This window comes from Lupinus angustifolius, chromosome LG03 (genome assembly GCF_001865875.1).
Source record: "Lupinus angustifolius cultivar Tanjil chromosome LG03, LupAngTanjil_v1.0, whole genome shotgun sequence".
Taxonomy (NCBI): Eukaryota; Viridiplantae; Streptophyta; class Magnoliopsida; order Fabales; family Fabaceae; genus Lupinus; species Lupinus angustifolius.
This window is the reverse complement of record NC_032011.1, coordinates 14,940,644-14,952,194: the sequence shown is the minus strand read 5'-3', so window position 1 is coordinate 14,952,194 and position 11,551 is coordinate 14,940,644. Positions and strand designations below refer to the sequence as shown.

Sequence of the window (11,551 nt, the reverse complement as noted above, 5' to 3'; positions counted from 1 at the left end):
TATGTTGCCCTATCCTTTTAATGATGATTTTTTCTTTGTGCAGTCGAACTAAAATCCAAGATGAATGAGAAATTGATGAAGAACATGCGGTTGAAGAGGGCCGCCGACTTGGTTAAGAAAGACGTTGCTGCTTCCAAACGTCAGAGGACGAGATCCCCCGTTACTCAACATATTGAGGGGTCTCCTAGCCGGACGCCGCATGGGTCGCCTGCTCAACCAGCTTTAGTGGGGGGGGGGTCGCCCTGCTAGGAAGTCGCCTCCTCCTGAGCAGCCTGAAGTCCTTGTAGACCAGGAGTTGGTTCAAATGGCCTATAACGCCTCTTGCTGCATCTACCGAAGCGGTTCCTCTCGCAGCCCCTACTGAAGCACCTTCGTCTGCACCGACGAGGGTAGAAGAGACCGCCGCTATGGCGGCGACCCCTGCCGCCGATCAAAAAGCTGGAGTGGGAATCGATCGCCCCGCCAATCCGAGCAAGAAGAAAAGTTCTCGGGGCAGCCAAGATCACCTCTCCTCCGTCTGTGTCCCCAAAGTGATTGACCAGGCGCTTATGAACGCTCAGACCAAGGAGGCTTTTGACAAGTTATCCTTGCCCGTCCTGCTGCAGCACGTGAAGGGGAGTGCTATCCTCATTGCCTCCATCCAAAAGTACTTGGAGACTGATGGGGTCTTAGAGTTGCGGATCGCGGATAGTTCAGTGGCGAAAATTCGGGCTCTGCATGATTTGGCTAACGATCGGCGACCACCCTTTGAGTAGGACGGTCCAGACAAAGTTCTTGGTAGTCCAGTGCGATTTAGCGTACAACGCCATTATTGGTCGACCAACTTTGAACAGGCTTGAAGCAATCGTCTCTACGCCCCATCTATGCATGAAGTTCCTCTCAATCAGCCTCCAAGTCTGCACAGTGAAAGGGGATCAACACTCAGCTCGCAGTTGCTACCAGATGAGCCTTCGCCCCCACTTCAGCAAACAACACGCACCCCCCTCCAAAAGACCTCGGGGTGTGCATATGGTAGAACTGGATGTCCGAGGGGACGAATGGGACTTTCGACCACAACCAGATGTGGAAAAAACAACTTTGCAGTTGGGCCGATCCTCAAGACAGGTGGTCTATCTTGGCAGCACCCTTCCGCCAAGTCAAAGGTTGAAGCTGGAGGCATCTTTGAAGGCGAACCAGGACCTCTTCGCTTGGTCAGCAGCAGACATGCTTGGTATAGATCCTTCCTTTGTCTGCCACCAGCTAACGACAAAACAAGGTGCTAAGCCGGTGGCACAGAGAAGTCGAAAAATGGGGACTGACAGGACCAAGGAGGTAGCCTTGAAGGTTGCCGAGTTGCTAGAGGTGGGTTTCATCCGCGAGATCACCTACACCACTTGGTTAGCGAATGTTGTGTTAGTAAAGAAGCCTTCTGGGAAGGGGCGGATGTGCATGGATTATACGGATCTCGATAAGGTATGCCCTAGAGACCCTTATCCTTTTCCCAATATTGACCATTTGGTGGATAACTCTTCAGGCTACCAGTACCTATTATTCATGGACACATATTTCGGGTACAATCAGATTCCGATGTACCCTCCCGACCAGGAGAAAACAACGTTCATCACTGATCAGGCCGCCTACTGCTACACCATCATGCCTTTTGGGTTGAAGAATGCTGGGGCGACTTACTAGAGAATGATGAGCAAGGTGTTTGCCTGGCAGATTGGAGACCACTTGGAAGTTTACATGGATGATATGATCGCCAAAAGCCTCCCCGACAAAGATCATATATCCATTCTGGAAAATATTTTTGAACAACTCCGCAAGTACAACATGAGGCTCAATCCAGAAAAATGTACCTTCGGGGTGGAAGCTGACAAGTTCCTCGACTTTCTTCTGACTAGTCGAGGGATTGAGATGAACCCATCCAAGTGCCAGACAATCATCGACATGAGAAGCCCCCACACAGTCAAAGAAGTTCAACAGTTGAATGGGCGACTAGCTGCGTTGTCCAGGTTTCTCCCGTCCGCCGCCAAACACTCACTTCCCTTATTCTAGTTGTTGAAGAAGAGGAAGAAGTTCGAATGGTCTGACAATTGCGAAGCGGCGTTCAACATTTTCAAACAATATTTGGCCGCCCCCTATTCTCTCCAAGCCAGTGCTTAATGAGGTTTTGTATGTGTATCTGGCCGTGTTCGATGAAGCGGTCGCAGCCGTGTTGATCCCTGAAACGGCAGAAGGACAAAATCCCGTCTATTTTACAAGCAAAGCCCTGCAAGGCCCATAATTGAGGTATCAGAAGCTGGAAAAGGTGGCTTATGCATTGTTGATAGCCACACGGAGGTTACGCCAATACTTCCAATCTCATGCAACTATTGTCAGAACCTACCAGCCAATCAGGCAAATCTTACATAAACCAGAGTTGGCTGAGCAGATGATCACGTGGTCAATAGAACTCTCACAATTTGACATCCGTTTCGAACATCGCACGACCATCAAGAGTCAGGTCCTGTCTGATTTCGTGGCCGAGCTGACCGCCCCAGAGGGCAATCGGGAGCAAGTGTGGACTATCTTTGTCGACGAGTCTTCTAATCCAAGGGGCAGCGGAGCTGGAATCCTGCTGGAGGATGGACAAGGAGTAACCATCGAGCATTCCCTCACCTTCACGTTTCCAACCTCCAATAACCAAGCAGAATATGAGGCTTGCATCGCCGGGTCACAACTAGCAAAAGAGGTGGGCACCCATAAGGTATTGATTTGCAGTGATTCCCAATTAGCTGTTTCCCAAATTACAGGTGCATACCAGACCAAGGATACCCTCCTTGGAAAATATCTGCTCAAAGTAAAGGAACTCACGGCCGACTTCGATGAAGCAGCCATTCAGCATGTGCACCGTGAAAGCAATGCCCGGGCAGATATCTTGTCCAAACTCGCCAGTACCAAATGCCTCGGAAACAATCGGTCCGTTGTCCAGGGCACAGTCTACCACCCAAGTATCATGGCAGTGGAACAAGTGGAGATCCTAGACGACTGGACGGGCCCATTCATCCGATACATCCTCCATGGCAACCTGCCCTCAGATTTAAAAGAGAAGCAGCGATTCCTTAGGTGTTGCTCCTAGTACACTCTGGTCCGGGGGACCCTATATCGGCGGGGATTCACCGCCCCCTTGCTTAAATGTCTTGGTCCAAAACGGGCGGATTATGTCCTTAGAGAAATCCATGAAGGGAGTTGTGGGCATCACTTGGGCGCCGCTTCACTCGCCAAAAAGGTTTTACGTGCAGGATACTACTGGCCCACAGTGGAAAAGGCCGCCGTAGATCTTACTCGAAAATGCACTCGTTGCCAACTTTTCGCTGACTTCCACAAAGCTCCACTAGAGGAATTAACCACAACACAAGTGCCTTGGCCTTTCTGCAGATGGGGTATGGACATCCTGGGACCTTTCCCCCAAGCAACAGGGCAATTAAGATTTTTGATAGTCGTCATAGATTATTTCACCAAGTGGATAGAGGCAGAAGCATTGGCCACCATCACCTTAGTGAATATCCAAAAATTCACTTGGCGAAACATAATCACTCGGTTCGGTATCCCCTCCGCCATAGTAACGGATAACGACACTCAGTTTACCGATCGAAGGTTCCAAGAATTGTTGTCAGGCCTCCGCATTAAGCAGCACTTCACTTCAGTGGAGCATTCATAAACTAATGGGCAGACCGAGACAGCAAACAAGGTCATCTTAAAAGGTATAAAGAAGAGGCTGGACGAATCGAAAGGAAATTGGCCAGACCAACTCCATCACGTACTATGGGCGCACCAGACCACTCCCCATTCTACGACCGTTGAGTCACCATTTAACTTAACATACGATGCAGAGGCCATGGTCGCGGTAGAGATAGGAGAACCTACCTGGCAAACACTTCAGTTCAATGAGGGTGGCAATCAATCTCTCCTAAGAAACAACCTTGACAAAGTGGAAGAGATCTGGGAAAGGGCTCGTTTGAGGGAAGAAATCATCAAAAAGAAAACCACGGCGAAGTTTAACTCTTTGGTCGTTCCCCGCCAGTTCGATGAAGGAACTCTAGTATTAAGGAGAGCATATATAGGACGGGTAAAGGGCAAGCTGGGACCTAACTGGGAAGGACCTTACCGTATAACCAGCAAGATAGGCAAAGGGGCTTACAAACTTCAGGATTTGGCAGGGAAAGACATCCCAATGACTTGGAACGCCGCCAACCTCCGGTTATTTTATGCCTCACCGACAACCCTATACGCGGTTGGTCGTCATTTTGTAATCTTTTTCAAATATATATGATAACGAGGTATTATACTTTGTGTTGTTTTGAAGGATTACTTCCTACTCGTGGTTTTCACATTCACCCAAGGGGCCGGTTCTTGCCCCCCTTGCCTGGTGCACTCACTCGCCCGAAGCAAGGATTACTTCCTACTCGTGGTTTTCATATTCACCCAAGGGGCCGGTTTTCGCCCCCTTGCCTGGTGCACTCACTCGCCCGAAGGAAGGATTACTTCTTACTCGTGGTTCTCATATTCACCCAAGGGGCCAGTTTTCGCCCCCCTTGGCTGGTGCACTCGCTTTCCCGAGGCAAGGATTACTTCCTACTCGTGGTTTTCATATTCACCCAAGGGGCTGGTTTTTGCCCCACTTGCCTGGTGCACTCACTCGCCCGAGGTAAGGATTACTTCTTACTCGTGGTTTTCATATTCACCCAAGGGGCCGGTTTTCGCCCCCTTGTCTGGTGCACTCACTCACCCGAGACAAGGATTACTTCCTACTCGTGATTTTCGCATTCACCCAAGGGGCCGGTTTTCACCCCCCTTGCTTGGTACACTCGCCCGCCCGAAGCGAGGATCACCTCCCACTTCACCGGGTACGCTAAAAGGCGGTCAAATCCAGAATTGCTTCCATCAAACATTCAAAGTTACTTAAGACAATTCGTTTGGCAATTATACAAGTTATTTTGTAAAGCGAAATTAAAACAAAAAGGCGAGTTTGCAAAGACTTCATTCAAGAAAAACTATTACAAGCTACTCAAAGAAAATTACACATTCCCCCCATTTTGACCAGGAAAAGGCAACAGAGTTGGATCGCCGTTCTCATCAGCTGCCAAAAGGCGACCTTCTTCCACATAGGCACCCAACTGCATCCAAGTCCAATCCGTGCTTGGAAAAGCCAGCGCTAGCTGCGCCTGGGCACTCTCCCACGCTTCTACAGCGGCTTTGCCCACAAGTTTCTCCAGTTGCACATTTTCGGTGCTCAGCTGACCCTTCTCTTCTAGCATCACAGACTTTTCCGCTTCAACAGCTGCCTTCCCCGCCTCCAGTTCTAGGACCCGGATTTCCGGAGCCGCCTTTTCCTCCCCCAACGCCCGCTCCTGCACAAGGAGTGCAGCTTTTTCTTGCTCGGTAGCATCAACACGGGCCTTCAAAACCGCAGCCTCCTCTTCCACACGACGAATCTCAAGAACCCGCCGCTGGAGCGCTTCATCTTTAGCACGGACCGCCCCCTCAGACTCCATCACCTGAGCGATAAGCCTGGTCTTGTCGCTCTCAAGAAAACCCACACGGGCTGACAAATCGGCTACCTGAGCCTCGACGACCTCACCCAGCTTGACCAGCTCCTCCTTTTCTGCGGAATGAAGATCAGCCATCTTCTGCTTCTCTGCCTCATGCAAAGCCCGAATTTTCGCCACTGAACTATCCGCGATCCGCGACTCTAAGACCCCATCAGTCTCCAAGTACTTCTGGATGGAGGCAATGAGGACAACACTCCCCTTCACGTGCTGCAGCAGGACGGGCAAGGATAACTTGTCAAAAGCCTCTTTGGTCTGAGCGTTCATAAGCGCCTGGTTAACAAGATTTGTCTTCACTCGCACACTTCTTAATTAAGAAAATTTATCAACAGGTTACTCATATTATAATTGTTCCAAGTCAAACAACTTAAATGGTTATAGGCAGTGACGATGCTATGTGCTATTGAGGGTGTGCAAATCCTGGAAATTTGTGGGAGAAAAAATCTATATTATTTATCGAGAAAAATATATATATTGAGAGTGTAAAAGTTCTATACATTGTTATTGCATTATCTATTATCCATATTTAATTATCATTCACTCTTAAAATAAAAGTAATTCAAATAAATGGTAGAGTATCTAGTGAGTGTATATAAATATTTAAGCCTTGCATATATATTACACTCTTACTTATAATTTTACAAGCCCAAAATTTATTCTTTTGTAAATGACATGACATGCTTCGTGAAAAATAAATAATCATTATTATATTGAATTATTTTATAATATTATAGATATGCAACTCGAGGAACTTCATAATCGAATATCCAAGACAAATACTCAACTGCTTCTTTGTATGTCTTGTTTGAGTCTAACTGACTTCTTCTCTAGTTTTGATATGACAAAACTGATTGAATTTGTAAAGTTTTATCCACATAATTTTTTGTTCAATTGATTTTATGATGTTTGATAATCAAGTTGAGACTTACATCATTGATATGCATAATACTGTGGAATTGGCTTCTTTGAAATGAATAAATAATCTTAAGATAAGTTGATCGAAGGTGAAAGACACATTGTTTCTCATTAACTTATCTTCTTTTGAAGTTAACAATACAATTTTAAAAAGAGTTTTTAACTATGAAAATTGTAAAAGATAGATTGTGTAATCGAATGTAAGATGCATGAATGAATAACTATCTAGTGACTTATAATTATGTTCAACAATATTGACAAAAAAGTAAATATCTTTCAACAGTTTCAAAATGTGAAATCACATAGAGATTAGTTATGAAATATATATTTTATTCAATTAAATATATTTAAATTTTGTAATTTTAACATCAATATTTTCATTTTTTAATTGATAATATTTATTATTTTAATTTTAACCTATGTTGTATACCCTACCTCTAGATCCTAGAATCATCACTAGTTATAAGCTCGTGAAAATAGATTGATAGATCTTGTTGGTATAATAGTGCAAATCATTCATTATAAGTATTTTCAATTGTTAATCTCATACCTATACAGTCTAAAGACCCCTCTCATTCGGGTGTATAATCAGTTTATTCATGTTTCCCTTGTCAAAGTCAATCCTTAGTCATGCTTCTTACATGATTGATATTTTACCCAAAAACAAAACTTACCCAATAAGATAATGCAAAATGATTAAAAGAAGAATATATAAGAAGAGAGATATAATTACTTGTAATTGTTAAAAATTTTCACTAACTCATTGCTTAGATTCAAAAGTCTACTATACAATATTATTTATTTATTTTATTCTTATAGAAGAATCATTAATATAAAAATCTTTACTTATAACCAATATGTTCAACCTATCAACCTATATTTTATTCTTATAGAAGAATCATTAATATGATGAGGATAATGTGTTGTGGGGCACAATTTGGAAATTTCAAGCCCATCTCAAAATTCGGATGCTTGTTTGGAGAATTATCTTGGATAGGATTCCTATAGTAAGTGGAACCTTACTCAGAAGGGTAATAACTTTACTAGTAATGATGACCTTTGTGTTTGGTGCCAGAGTTATTCGGATACTATCAATCATCTTTTCTTCTCTTGTCATTTCTCTTACAGAGTTTGGCAACTTATTTATGGATGGTTGGTGCATACGGGTATTACCTTCTTCTTCTAAATCACTTGGTTTCATCATCTTAATTATGATGATGGTTTCCAAGCAAAAGGTGTTGGTTCTTTGTTTTGGACGGCTAGTATTTGGACCTTATGGAGTTGTAGAAATGACATTATTTTTAACAACAAGAGGAAATATGTGAAGGAGGTCCTGGACAAGATAAAGTTCAAGTCTTGGCTTTGGACCAAAAGTAAAATCAAAAGTTATTCTATGTCTTGGTTTAAATGGATCTCTAATCTGATTGTTTGCTTAGAATGTTATCTATAGTTGTAATCTTAGGTTTTGGTGTTTATGTTTTTTTTTGTAGTTCTTCTTATGGGAAGGTTCTAGGCCTTAAAGTTGTTTTGTTCTGTTTCTTTTGTTATATATATATATATATATATATATATATATATATATATATATATTGTTTTTGAATAAAATTTTCTCCTTAAAAAAAACCTATATTTTTTAATTCAATATATTTATCATCATAGATTTATAGTTCTATAAATAAAAGTTAGATAGACTAAAATTTTATAAATATAAATTTATAATGAGTAATAGTGATATAATTGATTTTAGAGTGATAACATAATGTAATTTAAAATATATTTTGTTAGTACGGGTAAATAGGGATACGCTACTTTACATTCTCAGATGGTTAATTTTTTGTGTGTTTAGTAAGTATGGATATTACAGTTTAATACTTGAACAAATAAAAGTTATATAGACTAAAGTATACAAAAATAAAGTATTAATATATTATGAAAGATAATGACAATTTTAGAAAGATAACAACAATATTTGAAAATATAAGTTACTGAGCAAAACATAGATAAACTAATTCATGTCGTCTAACCATCAATTCACTTTACCAATAATAGATTTTTGAGAGGCACAAATTAATTTAATAAATTTATTAATATAAACTAATATTAAGATAATAGCAATTATATATATATATAGACTAAAATTAAAAAAATAGAATATAAAATTTATTATTTGTGATAATGACATATTTAATTTTAAAGATGATAATAATATGTAAGTCGATATATAAATTAAGAATAAAATAGAACTAAAACTAATTTGGATTGTCTAATTACCTATAAATGACAAAGAGGAAGGGATGTTTAGGGTCTATTTGGCAATTGACGATTAGAGGGCATTATAGGAAGGCGAAAGGTTCTAGAAAAATAAAATATAAAGATGATTTTCAAGTCTTCTTTTTCCTCCTCTCTCTAAAAATCAATTCACAAACAAACTCTTAAGCTCCATATATAAGGTAGAATGGAATTAAAAGGATTGGGAGGAACCAGAAACCCTAATTCCAGTATTAATTAACGAACAGCTCCAGCTAAAGAAAAAATGTACAAACTAGGGTTTAATGTGTTGCTATATTATTATATCCATTTTGTTTTCTGGAGAATGAATCAACTTTACATCTTATTTTAATGTGCCATGCATCAAGTGTGATTTGGCAGCGTGTATTTCTTTGGATAGGAGTGCCGTGCTGCATTGTTACAAACATGAAGGTTCATTTAATTACTTTCGTTCTTTCTCAGCGGTTATTTGAGTACAAAAGATTATGGCATGTGGCTATGGTTATGTGTTCTAGGAAGGAAAGCTTTGATGGGGTAGGTATTGCTGATATTATAAAGTTAGGTGCTGGTACTGATATATTTGATAGTTTGAGAGATTTATGTGTATTTTTTATGAATGGTGTTTAGGTCCTACATATTATTTCAGAAAGATCGGGTGATATCATGTAAATTCATGATGTGATGTGTTGAGTACACCCATCATTCATTTTTATAAAACATTTGGAATGATTAATAAATAACAACAATTAAATCTTAATCATAAGTGATATCAACTATATAGATTGACATTATAATATTTTATCATAAATTATATTTATTAACAAAAACTTTATCTTGAAGTCTTTCTTAATCATTTCATTTATGAATTTTCTTGGCCTCTCTCCTCTAGGAATTGCATTAACGTACATTTGATCTACTCTTCATATAGTGCTTTTATAAGTCTTCTCTATGTATATCCAAACCACCCAAGACATGATTTTACAATTTTTTTCATAATAGGAGTTACTCAAACTTTCTCATCGATGCATTCATTTCTAGTCCTATTGTATCCAGACATCCAACATAATATTTTTTGCTCATGCTATATTGAGTTTTTTTATTGTCCAACATTCAATCTCATAACATTGTAGGTCATATAATCGTGCGATAAATATTCTCATTAAGCTTGAGTGGTAACTTTTATCACACATGACACGTGAAACATACCGTCATTTAATCCAACTGCATGAATATCATGTTTTACATCTTAGTCAATTTCCCATCATCTTGTATGATTGACTCAAAATACATAAATCTAGTGACTTCTATTATGATACGATTCTCAATCTTTACATCTACAATATAGTTTGTCTGCATCTTCCTAAAGTTATACTTCTTATATTACGTCTTACTTCAACTTATACGAAAGTATGTGCTTCTAAAGTTTGTCTCCATATTTCTAGCTTATCATTTAATTCCTCTCTCGAGTCTCCTACTAAGACAATATCATTCACAAAAAACTTGCAATGTGACATTGGTTCTTGGATATGCTCTTTACAGTCACCCAAGATGAGTGTAAACAACTATGGGCTCAAAGTTGACCTTTGATGCAATCTTGTGGCAATAATTTTTTCTAAGACGCTGTTGATAGGGCAAATCGTACGTGCGCAATTATGTTGTCAAGTAATAAAATATCGATCCTACGACAACTGTAAAATTCATTTAATTATAACAATTAATTTATACTTAACTCAAATAAGAATTAAAGTGAATTAAGAAAAATTGAACAATTGATAAGAATAATTATGAAAATAGTAAAAAAAAGATTGAAATTAATTTAGGAAGAGTTCCTAGGACAAGAGTTACCGCTTTACACTCAACAAATCATTGTTTTGCTAATTTTCATGAACTTTAAGTTGTGAGGGTGATTTGCTCTTTGATATGTGTATTATCTTTCAAGTTTCGACACGTGTACTCAATTGAAGCCGCACCTACTCTCGTGGTATGGTTATTAATCGAATCAATTACTTTGATCTTTCTATCCGATTGCTTTGTAGCAACCCAAGGTGAATTCCAGAAACCCCAAGAATCCTAATACTACTATCATGAATTAGGATTCTAGTTTGAATAAATGAATGGTCAAATAGTAGGGTTCACCTCTCGGTCATTCCCCAATATATTTAAGAGGTGTAATTTGTTGGCCATACAACTCACACGAATAAAACTCAGTTTAATGATTCAAATCATAACACTCAATGAAATAGAAGTAAGAACAAGTGTTTATTGAATGTAAAGAGCATAACCCTAATCCTAGAAACAAATGGAATTACTACTCATGATGGAGAAGATAATGCCAAATTCTAAATTAGAGAACTGTCATGTAAAAGTGTGTTCCATCATTGAGGGAAAACTCTCATTTATCCTAATTACAAAATATTGGGCTAATCCTAACAAAACAAATCTAAAAAATAGGAATATAATATAAATCCACGACCGTGTGTGTATGTGGCCGCATTCACTTCAATTTGCTTCTCTTCTATCCAAACTCAAGGTGACTTCTTTTGGTCCTTCAATTGGTCTTCGCATAGCCTCAACATCGAATCTCATCTTCTTGCACCTAATCTCTACTCTTTTTGGCTTCAATCCATTCAAACTACACAACATACTCAAAAACATCCGCTCAACCCGAATGAAGAAAAATAAAAGTTAAAAACAATCATAAAGTCCTAATTATATCCTAAAGTGCAAGTTAAATGCAATGTAAATATAACATAATTTCACAGTCACCATCTGTCTTTGTTATCACGATGGTCTTAACC

General features: G+C 39.6%; 1 protein-coding gene across 1 annotated transcript; it reads left to right on the top strand.

Moving 5' to 3' along the window:
* On the top strand, window positions 1,678–3,682 carry LOC109342364. The gene is made up of 3 exons (XM_019580361.1): window positions 1,678–1,994; window positions 2,272–2,992; window positions 3,101–3,682. The coding sequence occupies exons 1-3, from the start codon at window positions 1,678–1,680 to the stop codon at window positions 3,680–3,682; spliced, it is 1,620 nt and encodes a 539-aa protein (XP_019435906.1).